The sequence below is a fragment of the Mauremys mutica genome, chromosome 10 (assembly GCF_020497125.1).
Source record: "Mauremys mutica isolate MM-2020 ecotype Southern chromosome 10, ASM2049712v1, whole genome shotgun sequence".
NCBI lineage: Eukaryota > Metazoa > Chordata > Testudines > Geoemydidae > Mauremys > Mauremys mutica.
In genome coordinates, this window is record NC_059081.1 from 746,474 (window position 1) to 760,651 (window position 14,178).

The 14,178-nt window shown below is 49.9% G+C and overlaps 1 protein-coding gene across 1 annotated transcript in view; it reads right to left on the reverse strand.

The window, feature by feature from the left end:
* The window catches only part of SLC4A3 (solute carrier family 4 member 3), an 86,048-nt gene that overhangs the window by 37,361 nt on the left and 34,509 nt on the right, over window positions 1-14,178 (reverse strand). Inside the window, exons 10-11 of the mRNA XM_044978494.1 lie at window positions 13,515-13,695; window positions 12,281-12,380 (exon numbers count right to left, since the gene is read on the reverse strand). Coding sequence (XP_044834429.1) covers window positions 12,281-12,380; window positions 13,515-13,695 — 281 coding nt within the window. The remainder of the gene's footprint in view (window positions 1-12,280; window positions 12,381-13,514; window positions 13,696-14,178) is intronic.

The following is a 14,178-nucleotide window of genomic DNA, read 5'->3' on the forward strand; positions in this document are numbered from 1 at the left end:
CTGTGTTGTTACCCAGTGGGTGGAAAAGGCCACTCAGAACAGGCCAGGAAACATAGGTGTGGGTGTCACTGAGCTGTCTGGGTCCGGTCCAGTCCCCATAGCAATGGCGCACTGGAGAACACAATGGCAAATCCAGTCCCCAGGACAGTGACACCTAGCAGCCAATGTCCCGGAGGGATACAGATTTCCCTACCTCTCAGCAGAGAGGTTGAGCAAAATCCCCCAGCTGGAGAACAAAGGCCGGGGGAGGTGTGAGGAGGCGGATCAGAGCTGGCTGCTGGAAGGAATGGGGTCTCTCACCTGGAGTCTGACACAGGAGATCAGACGGAGGGACGGACAGAGCTTGAACCAAGGGGATTGCTACAGCTGGGTTGGGCTCTGAGCTAACCAGGATGGACTGTGCTTTAGCCTTCAGTTCTTGAGGCTACCTAAAGCCGTTCCCGTGCTGTGTCCAGTTAACGAATAACCTGACGCTTCTGTGCTGTGAGTGTCCCTGCAGATGCTGGGTGAGGTGCATTAGTCCCTGAAGAATGGACAAGTCTCTCTTGGGGTCTGTCGCTGTGGGAGGAGCTCATGGGGTGGAGCAGGGGGGCTGACGGCCCAGAGGTCCAGTCTTAGGAGGCAGTGAAGCTGCATGGCTTCCCCTGGAGGAAGAGTGAGACCCACTGGGGGTCTGACCCACTGACAGGTTCCTCCTAGAGACCCTTCCAAAGCCAGGGTGTAGCACCAACCCTGTGGATCCCCGACATCGACACAAAGTGTTTGTAACTATTTACTATTTTGGTTAGGGATGCGATTCTTTATTAAAATAGCTAAATCAGCATGATCCTTAGTGTGGAAAGGTGCCTTGTATTTACAGTCCCTACATTCACAGCAAGAAGCTATACCAATATAAAGATTTAAGAACATAAGAATCCTTGAGGGGGCCACTTAGGGATCTGGGGCAAAAATTGGTCTTGCTAGTGAAGGCAGGGGGCTGGACTCGATGACCTTTCGAGGTCCCTTTCAGCTCTAGGAGATTGGTATATCTCCAATTATTACCTTTATTACCTTTAAGAATGTCCATACTGGGTCAGACCAAAGGTCCATCTAGCCCAGCAGCCTGTCAGGGAGACTCAGAACATGGGGTTGCATTCCTGACCATCCTGGCTAATAGCCACTGATGGACCTTTATAACTGTCTGCCTCCACACGAGGGGTTGTACCACTTTAACTATACAAGTTTCAAACTGATAAAGTTAAAACGGTACAAAAACAGTATGTAGACAAGCCCTTATTATGCCAGCTGAGGGCCTGGGGTACAGATTGTGATGTACATTTAGGGCCATTTGTTCAGTTGGCTCCTATGATACAGCTCCCCTCAGAATAACCTCATAGATTCACAGTTTAAGACCAGAAGGAACCAGGGCCGGTGCAAGAATGTTTCACGCCCTAGGCGAAACTTCCACCTTGCGCCCTTCCCTCCCCCCCGCACCTCCCGCCCTGAGCTCCCCCCACCCCGCAGCAACTCTCCCTGTCCGCCCTGAGGCGCCCCCCTTGCAGCAGCATCCCTTCCAGAAAGGCCTCCAGTCTGGATCTGAAGCCATCAAGAGTTGGAGATTCACCACTTCACTTGGGAGTTTGTTTCAAGGGTTAATTACTCTCCCTGTGAAAAAACTATATCTAATGTGAATTTGTCTGGCTTCAACTTCCGCCATAAATGTTAGTGTGCCTTTCTCCACTAGATGAAAGAGCCCGTTAATGTCCCGTATTATCTCCCCCGGAAGGTATTTAGATACTGGAGTCAAGGCACCTTGCCATCTCTTTACGACAAGGTGAACAGACCGAGCCCTTTAGGGGCTTGTCCTATACCGACAGTTAGTGTGTGGGAAGGGTGGGTGTAAGTCTGCAGGGCACTTCCTTGCCACAGCACTAACTGGCCATGCACCCTTCTGCCATGCACGAACAGTCCTGTCGCATGCTTTGGTCTCCTGTCCGGCATTAGATCAAAGAGCACGATGGAACTTCTAGTGCACAGTAGCAGAATCCACACAGCCAGTTAGTGCACAACAAGCTAGTGTGCTGTATATTTACACCCCAGCTTTCTACGCACTAACTCTCAGTTTAGACAAGCCCTCAGTCTGTCACTGTAAGAGAAGGTTACTCACCCTGTGCAGTAACAGGTTCTTTGAGATGTGTCTCTCTGTGGGTGCTCCACCACAGGTGTTGGTGCGTCCCTGCACTGTTATCAGAGAGTTTCGGTAGCAGTGCCCGTCTGGCTTTCAGACTGCTGCAGTCAACGCATTTTGGGGGAATACGCGACTCACCAAGGCATAAGAACATATGAACAGCCATACTGGGTGAGACCAAAGGTCCATCTAGCCCAGTGTCCTGTCTTCCAACAGTGGCCAATGCCAGGTGCCCCCGAGGGAGTGAACAGAACAAGGAATCATCAAGTGATCCATCCCCTGTCGCCCATTCCCAGCTTCTGGCAAACAGGCTAGGGATGTCATTGCTGCCCACCCTAGCTAATAGCCATTGATGGACCTATTCTCCATGAATGTATCTAGTTCTTTTTTGAACCCTGTTATAGTCTTGGTGTTCACAACATCCTCTGGCAAGGAGTTCCACAGGTTGACTGCGCATTGTGTGGAGAAATATTTCCTTTTGTTTGTTTTAAACCTGCTGCCTATTAATTTCATTTCATGGCCTCTAGTTTTTGTGTTAAGAGTAGTAGTAAATAACACTTCCTTATTTACTTTCTCCACACCAGTCATGATTTTATAGACCTCAATTACATTCCCCCCAAGTCATCTCTTTTCCAAGCTGAAAAGCCCCAGTCTTATTAATCTCACCTCATACAGAAGCCGTTCCATACCCCTAATAATTTTTGTTGTCCTTTTCTGAACCTCTTCCAAGTCTAATATATCTTTTTTGAGATGGGGCGACCACCTCTGCACGCAGTATTCAAGATGTGGGTGTACCATGAATTTATAAAGAGGCAACATGATATTTTCTGTCTTGTTATCTATCCCTTTCTTAATGATTCCCAACATTCTGTTCGCTTTTTTGACTGCCGTTGCACATTGAGTGGATGTTTTCAGAGAACTATCCACAATGACTCCAAGATCTTTCTTGAGTGGTAACAGCTAATTTAGACCCCATCATTTTATATGTATAGTTTTCCAATGTGCATTACTTTGCATTTATCAACACTGAATTTCATCTGCCATGAGGATGCAGAGTGAATGTCCATCTGACACAGACATAGCGTCGGGGCATGATGTGCATCGTTTAAATCCTGGTGAACCAGGCATAGCTGGATGGGGGTGGTTGGCCCCAGGTAGACCCTAATGGTCTGAGAGGGAAATATAAAAAATATTTTTTTAACACAAAGAAGGATAAGTAACCAACTAATAACGAACTATAAACTTTTAACTATTTCTATAAGTGTTTAACAAGCTAGTCAGGACACCATTGGGAGCTCCGTCTCTGGCTGAAGACGTCTTAGAAGGAACTAAGGGTGTTGGGTTGCATGTGCTAGATGAGGTGCCAACGGTGCTGTGAGACAGGAACAGAGCATGCACGACCCAGAGGGGCACTGCTGCTGAAATTCTCCGATCAACGGCGCAGGGACGCACCAACACTCAAAGTGGAGCACGCACAGGGACATCACTTGAAGAAGAACACATTTTCTCCAGCCCTGCAATCATTTTTATGTCTCTTTTCTGCTGTCTCTCCAGTTTTTCAACATCCTTTTAAAAATGTGGGTACCAGAACTGGACGCAGCAGTCATAGGCAGCAGGGTGGAGTCCCCCTTTGGGGGGGGCTAGCCCCCAGCTCCCCCCCTTCCACCTGCACCCTCCCCACAGCTGGAGCCCCAAGACCCCCTGCCCTGCCCCCTCCCATGGCCAGAGCCACAAGTCCCCATACCCCTGCCCTCCAACCACCCATGGCAGCGTTTCAAATTCCATCTCACCAGTGCCATATGCAGAGGTAAAATCACCTGCTACTTGCTACTCCTGTTCATACAACTGTGACAGAGTGCTGGCCAACAGCAGCTGTACTAGCACTCTGATCACTGGGTCACCCTGGAGTAAACTTTAGGGCAAAGCTGTGCCCAGCTGATAGACTGGGGATGGGCTGGAGAGAGCTACAACTCACTAGCCCAGAGAGTAGAAAGGCACAGGAAGGAAGTGTTTGGGGAAAAGAGAGGCACTGGCAGGCTTCTGAGAGTCAGCACCAAGAGCGATCTCTCGAGGGAAGATACCGTCTGTCTCCCCCTTCCTTGGCGGAGTGAGCTAGGCAATGTATGCCATGGTAAGTACAGAGCGTCACCAGCTTGTAAGGGTGGTGTGGAAAGAACACCGTAAATAAATTCCACAAGATGTTTGACCAGAAGGTCTCTGAGTGGTTTGTGGCTAGACAAGAGACAGGAGCAGGACAACACAATGTCACAACATCCCAGGACCATATTAGCACTTTTTGCCATAGCATTACATTGGCAGCTCATGTTGAGTTGTTTGGCCACTATGACCCCTAAATCCTTTTCAGAGTCACTGCTTCCCAGGATACAGGCCCCAATTCTGTGGGTGTTGCCTGCATTCCTTGTTCCTGGATGTACAACTTTGTTTTTGTATTAAAATGTATTTTGTTTCCATGGATCCAGCGTACCAAGTGATCCAGACCATTCAGTCCCAATTACCTGACCAGCCATTATTTACTACTCCCCCAGTCTTTGTGTCATCTGAAAATTTTATCAGCAGCAATTTTATATTTACTTCCTGATCACTGATGAGAGTGTTGAATAGCATCAGGCCTACCACTGATCCCTGCAAAACCCCACTAGAAGCGCCCCTCCCCCCCGAGTCCCTACGTTTTGAGAGTTGTCTGTGAGCCAGTTTGCAATTCATTGTGGTCTACTGATATTGTGGCAAACTTCTCTTGGAGACACTGCTGAAGTTTCTCCTGAGTCACTATATCTTCAAGGGACTTGACGTTGAATTTATTTCATACTGATTTTGCCTGCTTGTGATGCCTTGAGGTGACCTGGAAATTCATGATTAATCTAACAAGGCGATGGTCTGTCCAACAGTCATCGGTTCCATGCATGGCCCTCGTGATGCAGACATCCTTCCGATCTCGAGCTCTAACAAGAACATAGTCAAGGAGGTGCCAATGCCTGGAGTGAGGGTGTCTCCAGGTGGTCTTATACTTCTCACCTTGTCTGAAGAGGGTATTCGTGATGATCAGGCCATGTTCTACGCATTTGCTCAGGAGGAGGATGCCGTTGAAGTTAGCCTTTCCTACTCCAGATCCATTCCAGAGACCTGACTCCCGCCTGACTCTAGCATTAAAATCTCTGAGCATTAAAATCTATGGTCCTGGGATGTTGTGACATTGTGTTGTCCTGCTCCTGTCTCTTGTCTAGCCACAATGTTGGTCAAGACTGTCAAGATCTGTATAGAATTGTTGCTTTATCGCCTCGATAGAATCAAGTGTTGGGGCATATGAGTGTTGCTGAGCTCAAGATGAAGTCATAAGATGTTCATTGATTCTTACAGGAAATTCTGTAAGCTGAATGGCAAACTTATTCCTAATTGCAAAACAAACCCATGAACGTGCTTGTTCTCTGCAGATTTTCCTTTCCAGGAAAAGGTGTAGCCTCCACCTTTTTCTCTCAGTTGACCTTCATCTGGGCACCTTGTCTCACTCAGGGCAGCGATGTCGATGTTATATCTCGCAAGTTCCCTGGCGACGATAGCAGGCCGCATTTATCTTTGTTATCCATTAGGGTGTGAACATTATATGCAGCAAAAGTCACTGTCTTTTTATAGCTTCAACCGCAGGCAGAGTGATCCCACTGGACGTGGTAATCCAGCCAGGAATATATGAGACAGCCTAGGTTTAGGGCACCTTTTCTAGCCCTCTCCCCATGCGGGATGAGCAGAGGTGTGATAAATGAAGGCGGGGGGAGGGGGTAGCTACCTTTTATGGACACCCAGACAGTCAGTTAGCTATAAAATCCTTGTTAGTAGCTGTTCTCTACTTGCTTTACCTGTAAAGGGTTAACAAGTCTGGCTGCCATGCATAGGTAAAGGGAAGTGAGTGGACACCTGGCCGAAAGAGCCAGTGGGAAGGCTAGAACTTTTTAAAATTGAAACAAGACTCCCCTTTTGTCTGTCTGTGGTTGTTCTCCCGGAGAGGAGACACAGAGCAGCAATGCTGTAAGAAGCTTTGAGCCAGGTATGAAAAATCATCAAATCATCCTGTCATGGTGCGCGACTCACCGCTGCGGCACCTCCTGCCGGTCATCTCAGGGAATTAGCATTTCCAGGCTCCGGAGCGCCCTCTGCAGGATGGTGCCCCACTGCTGCTGGCCCTCAGGTCCCTCCCAGGATCCGGTGCCCCTTGTCTTTGGGGTGCTGCCCCCTGGCAATACCCCCCAGTCTCAGGGTCTCCCCACCCAGGGAAACCCCCAACCCCTATCCCCACCTTGCCTCAGTTGTGGGCTACTGCCAGTCACCATCTAGCCCCTGCTCACTGGGGCAGACTGCACTGTAAAAGCCACTCATCATAGGCAAGAGGGGATTGGACCTGCTGCCTCTGCCTACCCATGGGCTGCCCCCTGCAACCCCAGTACCTAATTGGCCTTCCACTAGGCTGCAGCCTGAGAGGTTTCCAGGCCAGAGCTCCCCAGCTCCCTTGGCTTTCCCCCAGCCCTGCTCCACTCCAGCTACCTTCTCTCAGCTTCCTGCAGCCAGGTCCCTCCCTCTCAAAGCTAGAGAGAGTCTGTCCCTGGCTTCTGGCCCCAGCCCTCTTATAAGGGCCAGCTGGGCCCTCATTAAGCCAGCCTCGGCCTGATTGGGGCATGGCCCCCTTGTTGAGGCTGCTTTCCCCAGTCAGCCTAGTAGCTGCTTTCTCCCAGCTATAGCCCTCCCTAGGGCTGCTTTTAACCCTTATTCCTCAGGTTCTTACACATCCCTAGAAACAATTCATTTGAAACCCCAGATATGTAAGTAGATCGGGAAATGTCTAGGAAGACGCAATTAGGTTTATCTCTTTTATTTCTTTATGGCTTGTGGACTCCTCTGTGCTAACCCCAGGTGCTTTTGTTTTGCTTGTAACCTTTAAGCTGGACCTCAAGGAAGTTATTTTGATGCTTAATCTTTATACATGGTTCTTTTTAAAATCTAGCAATAGTCTGCGTTTTTAGATGTATTTTCTCTCTTTTCGTTTTTAATACAATTTACCTTTTTTAAGAACAAGATTGGATTTTTGTGTCCTAAGAGGTTTGTGCCTGTTGTTTAATTGGCTGGTGGCAACAGCTGATTTTGTTTCTGTCATAAACATACAGCTAAGGGTAGCATAAAATCCCTCCTTTACCTGTAAGGGGTTAAGCAGCTCAAATAACCTGGTTGGCACCTGACCAAAAGGACCAATAAGAAAAGAAGATGTTTTCAAATCTGGGGTTGGGGGGGGAGTCTTGTTTGTGCTCTCTTTGTTTGTTCTCTCTCTGGGCGAGAGAGGGATCAGGCAGGAAAAAACATCTCCTAAAACCCTACCTGAAATGAGCATCTAAGATTACAAAAATTGTAAGTAAAGGCAAGGAAATGTGTTAGATTATCTTTTGGTTTAGCTTGTGAATTTTCCCTATGCTAAGAGGGAGTTTTATTCCTGTTTTTTTGTAACTTTGAAGCTAAGCCTAGAGGTGAATCCTCTGTGTTTGAAATCTTTGTATGTACCCTGTAAAGTTACCTTCCATCCTGATTTTGCAGGTGTGATTCTTTTACTTTTTTTTTTAAATAAAATTCTTCTTTTAAGAACCTGATTGATTTTCAGTGTCCTAAAAACCAAGGGGTTTGGTCTGTGCTCACATTGTACCAATTGGTGAGGATATTATCCTCAAGCCTCCCCAGGAAAGGGGGTGAAGGGGTTTGGGGGAATATTTTGGGGAAACAGGGACTCCAAGTCACCCTTTTCCTGAATCTTGGTCTAAATCACTTGGTGGTGGCAACACTACCGTCCAAGGACAAGGAAAGGATTTGTGTCTTGGGAAAGTTTTAACCTAAGCTGGTAGAAATAAGCTTAGGGGGTCTTTCATGCAGGTCCCCACATCTGTACCCCAGAGTTCAGCGTGGGGAGGGAACCTTGACAGTTTCTTTCTCAGCTCTTCCCTGGAGAGGGTGGTGTAGAGCCTTGAGGGTACCCTACAGGAAGGAATTCCCAAGTGCTCCTTCCTGGGTTTTCAAAGGGGGGGGGGTTTGCACTTGGGTGGTGGCAGCATCTACCCATCCAAGGTCAAAGAAAAGCTGTAACCTTGGGAGCTTAATACTAGCCTGAAGTGACCAGCATTAATTTTTAGAATCCTTGCTGACCCTCACTTCCTGCACTCAAATGCCAGAGTGGGGAATCAGCCTTGACTGCTCAATTGCGATAGTAGCTGCCGAACTGCACCCATCTCAGTCCAGGTGCCAGATGAACATCTAACTACCGCCGCCTACATGCAGACTCGTGGCTAGGGCCTGTCAGATTCACTAATCCTGTCCTCATCACCACTAGTCCATCGCCGCAGGGCTTGGAAGGTTGGAAAAATATTATTTCCCATGGTAGAAGCCTGCATATGATTTCTTTTAACGTGGGGAAGCTGGTGCACCTACAGTGACCACACGATCATGACAAGTTGGAGTTTTGAGGCCCAGTGGCAAGGAAATTCCAAGATGACTGGAGATCTCCACTTGCTGCAGCCTTCATCTGCTTTCACAGCCGTTGAGATCAGAGGACCCTCTTCCACCTGATCCACCATTAAGGACTTGGGGGACTGGACCATGCTTTGTCTGGGACCTCCCCTTAGGCCTGTTCACCTTGAGAAACCCTACCAGGAACATGAAGCTGCTGACAACTTAGCTCTGAGGATCATTGGAACACACAAGCCCCTTCACCACCACAAGGTGATGGTCCCCAAAGAGGGGACTGCTATGCCTACAGCTGATAGACTCATAGACTTTAAGGTCAGAAGGGACCATTATGATCATCTAATCTGACCTCCTGCACAATGCAGGCCACAGAATCTCACCCATCCACTTCCATAACAAACCCCTAGCCTATGATCATAATGAAAATCTCTGGAAGGGATTAAAGACTGCCATTCTCTCAGCATGTGCTGAGTCCATTGGCTATGTCACCTGCCATCACCAAGATTGGTCTGATGAGAATGATGCTGAGATTCAGAGCCTGCTTGACCAGAAAAGAAAAGCTCATCGCATGTGGCAAAATGACATATCACACCAGCAGAAGAAAGAGTCATACAAGCAACTCAAGGCTAAAGCCCAAAGGAAAATCCATGACATCAAAAATAAGGGGTGGCGAGAAAAGGCCAAGGAGATAGAGCTCTGTGTTGATAAACATACATGTAGAGTTTTTTTCATGCAATAAGAGCCATTTCTGGCCCATGTTCCCATGGCCCCACACCACTCCGAGCCCAAGACGGATCAACGTATTTTAAGGACAGCAAAGCCAGCAAAGCCAGATAGAAGGAGCATTTTGAGCTACTCCTGAACCGTGAGTCAACGGACTTGGATGCCAGTATCAAATCTATACCTCAACGACATGAAAGAGAATCCCTTGCTGACCCGCCTCCCCCCCTCGAAGAAGTAACATGAGCCATATGCAAACTCACAACAGCAAGGCAGCAGGACCAGATGGCATACCAGCTGAAGTCTACAAGTTTGGAGGTGAAGAACTGGTAGGGAAACTCCAAAAACATTTTTTTCATATCTGGTATAATGAGAAGATTCCAGAAGACTTAAGAAATGCCAACATTGTTACAATTTTTAAAAAAGGAGATAAGTCAGAGTGTTGAAACTATTGAGGCATGGCCTTGCTATCTACAGCAGGGAAAATTCTTGCCCACACCCTCTTAAACCAATTACTTCCCCTTGCTGAGGAAATATTGCTGGAATCTCAGTGGGGTTTTAGACCATCCCACGGGACAACTGACATGATCTTCGTTGATCACCAAATCCAGGAAAAATCTTGGGAGCAAAATCAGGACCTGGCTTTCATCGAATTGACAAAGGCCTGTGACACTGTCAATCACAAAGCCCTATGGAAGGTTTTGTCCAGATTTGGCTGCCCTCCAAAATTTATTAAGGTCCTAAGGCTTCTCCATGATCAGATGACTGACACATTTCTCTGTAATGGCCTTGAGACGGAACCTTTCATCATCAAAACTGACGTTAAGCAAGGATGTGTTGTTGCCCTAACCCTGTTTTCCATCTACTTAGCAGTCATTTTGATCCTTGTTAAAGATCACCTCCCCAATGGAGTTGCCATTCAATACAGAATGGATGGTTGGCTCTTTAATCTTTGCTGTCTCTGCTCAAAGTCTAAAGTCTTCAGGGTGTCCATTACTGATCTGCAGTATGCTGATGATTGTGTCATCCTCGTGCACACGGAGAGGATTTTCTTGCATAAGCTTACCGCAGTGTGTCTTCCCCTTCTTTTCATTGGCTATAGATTGCTTTTTTTATTCCTAGTAGTTCCTCACAGTCTCTTCTAGTCTTGATTAACCTAAATAATGTTGTGTCCTCTTATTTTTCCACCTCCCTGCTCACCCCTTTTCCTACATCACCATGTTCAGGGACACCTCCACTTTCAACAGTTTCCTCTGAAGTCAGTTCCAATGACACCTCCTGACCCATTTCTTCCCCACCAAAATTCCTGAATTAAGGAGTCTGCAGAAAGGGTTAGGGTGGGAGCTGGCCCCTCCCTTGCTCTAGAGTCTCCTTGTGAGAAGGAAGAATGTATCTGTACTGTCTCCACTATGTAGTCCACACAGCCAGCAAGAGGCCATCCTGACCCTTTCGCAGCCAGCCCAAGTGCCTGGGGAAGTGTCATTCCACTGGCTATTGGGCAGCTTCTCATACCACAACTCACACAGCACTGCAGGGTTCACACCAAATTCTACCGCTGAGGCTCAGGGCCTTTACCCAGCTGTCACGGAGTGTGGGGGAGTCAGGCCCTGCACCCCCGGACTCCCTGCCGATTCACCAGGACTCTCAGCCAGCCAGTAAAGCAGAAGGTTTATTTAGACGACAGGAATACAGTCCAACACAGGTCTTGCAGGCACAGATAATAGGATCCCCTCCTGTTAGGTCCATCTTGGGGCCCCACAGCCCCCCTCGGGGATCAGAGCCCTCTCTCTCTGCTTCCCCTCTTTTCCCCAGCCAGCTCCAGTCTGCCCCACCCCCTCCGGCCCCTCCTCCCTGCTCTGCCTCTTTCCTGGGCCAGGAGGTCACCTGACCCCTTTGTCTCCAACACCTTTAGCCAGCACCTTTGCAGGGAAGGTGCTCGGGCCATCAGTTGCTAGGAGACAGAGTGTCAGGCATTTGCTGCATGGACTTTTGCTGCTAGATACTTAGGGTCTGTACCCAGCCTCCAGTAAGACCAGTCCCACTTCGTCACACCAGCCTGCTTATCTAGGCTCTGAAACTGGCCCAAGCATGTGGCTTTAAGCAGAGATGAGCAAAACAATTTTGAAAATGCACCATACTGAAGTGTCACTGGAAAGTGAATCCAATGCTTGACAAGGCTCTGAAACGTTCAATGAAGGGTCCCCACCCAATATTCCTCCCTCCCAGAAGGGGGTTGAGATGGGTAGGGCCAAACATTTGTCTGCTTCTTAGTCCCCACTCCACTCCCCACCATCCAAGCTGGGAGCAGCTCTTCTGGGGAAGGTCCAGGGACACGCTGTCCCCCCCTCAGGGCATGGCCTGGCAAGCTGCCTGTAGCAGAGAGGCTTTCTGACTGGGCCTGAAGGATAACCCCAAAAGCCACCAAGTCCCCGTAAGATGACAGCCAGGGGCGGCTCTCTATTTTTTGCCGCCCCAAGCACGGGAGTCAGGTGGCCTTCGGCGGCGTTTCTGTGGGTGATCTGCCGGTCCCACGCTTTCAGCGTACCCACTGCCGAATTACCACCGAAGCCGCGGGACCGACGGTGGTGGACCTCCCACAGGCGTGCCGACGAAGGCTGCCTGACTGCTGCCCTCACAGCAACCGGCAGGCCACCCCCGGCGGCTTGCTGCTCCAGCCATGCGCTTGCTGCGCTGGTGCCTGGAGCCGCCCCTGATGACAGCAGGAAGAGGCTATTGGAGGGAGCTTCCCAGGGCTTGGAAAGTGGCTCCCTCCCACCTTAAAGTTTGGATAACAGGGATTGGCTGGTGAGCGCATGTGTCTGGCTGGGCCCCAGCTTGGGCTCTGAACTGGGCCTCCCCAGCAGGGTTCTGATCGGCACTTCTTACCCACGAGGACCACGGATGCCTCAGCATCTTCAGGAATCTTCTCCATCAGTTTCAGATATTTGCCGCGATGCCCCTCGGAACTGTGGAGATGCAGATTTTTCTATCCCAGTCAGAAAGAAACATGCACAGGTGAGGACTGGACTCCCAGGCCCGACTCTTCCCCTCCCCTCTCCTGCCCAGCCCCCTGCATCACTGGGCCAACTCCTCCCCTCCCCCGCCCAGCCCCCTGCATCACCGGGCCCGGGCAACTCCTCCCCTCCCCTGCCCAGCCCCCTGCATCACTGGGCCAACTCCTCCCCTCCCCCACCCAGCCCCCTGCATCACCATTTACACTGGGCCAGACTCCTCCCCTCCCCCACTCATGCTGCATGTCGCTATTTACACCTGAGCCTGATCCCCCCCCTACACACTGCATGTCGCCATTTACACCTGGATCTAATTCCCCACCCCTTCATGTGTTGCCATTTACTCTTGGGCCTGATCCCCTGCCCCGCGTTTCACCATGTGCATTGGGCCTGACTCCCCCAGCTGCCCCTCACCATCTACATCCAGGCTCAACTCTCTCTGTGCCACCATTTCACCTGCGCCCGAGTGCCCCCCCTCACCATTTACACCTGGGCCCAATCCCGCACACTGCGCAGCATGTCAGCATTTACACTTAGACCTGGAGGGGTTAACTCAAAATGTTTGTAAAACACTTTAAAATCTGTGGGCAGAAGGTGCTGGGAAGGGCAGGGGCTGAGTAGTATATTTTTGTACTGCAGCCATGTCTAGGAGTCCCAGGCATGGACCTGGGCCCCTTTGTTATGTATGTGTACAGTGCCTGGCACAAAGGGAAGGTCCGTGCCCCATGGAGCTCACAATCTAAGACAGGAGATGACATATGGGGGGAGGGATAGCTCAGTGGTTTGAGCATTGGCCTGTTAAACCCAGGGTTGTGAGTTCAATCCTTGAGGGGGCCACTTAGAGATCTGGGGCAAAAATTGGTCCTGCTAGTGAAGGCAGGGGGCTGGACTCAATGACCTTCCAGTTCTAGGAGATTGGTATATCTCCATATAGTTATTGATTGATTTAAAGCCTCACTCTAGGCACCTGCTTTTTTCAGTGGTGAGTATCTAGCCCCCAAAGGGTGCTGGGTGTCACCCCCCGGTCCCTGCCCCAAAAAGCTCAATGGCAGGGCTGGGGGAGGTAGGGCAAGGGCAAAGCAATAACTTGCAAGTCCCCCTTCCCTCACCTCTTTGCACTCCAAGTCCTGGGCTCTGGGGTCCAGCATCTCGATGCGCTCCTCACCCATCAGGGGCACGCACGTGTCGGCCGTGTGGTTGTGGTTGTGATGGTGGTTCCCCGCTATCGAATTCATACTGGAGCTGGAGTGGTTTCGGGGGAAGAACCCCTCCTTCTCATCATTGGGGTGGCTGGAAAGGACACCAGCAGCTTTCAAAAGTGCTAGTGGGAGTCAATGGGACAGTCACTGCCCTCCGGCTTCCTTTCAAAAGCAGGATGCTGGGACACTCCAGCAGGAGTTTCATGGGCTGCATTCAGCTGGCGCTTGCAGTCTGGGAAGCCCAATACTGAGTAGGCATGAATAACTCATCCCCACAAACCAGCTGTGGCTGGGCAGGAGACATGTGAATTCCCCACTCAGAGATTCCTCTAGTCTAGATAGGGCCCAGGCCCACTGGGAGAGCAGGTGGTGTTGGGAGACAGCAACCCGGATCCAAATGAACACAGGGACTGAACTCCCTCTGAATGCAGGAGACGGGTTTATGGCACTTGGCTGGGGCAGGGCAGGGCAGGTCACCTGTGCCCTACGCTCTCTTTGCAAGAACCAAGAATAAAGCAACTGATCTCTGATCGGCTCCTATCACTTTGGGATGCTCCTCTCTGCTCGCTCCACC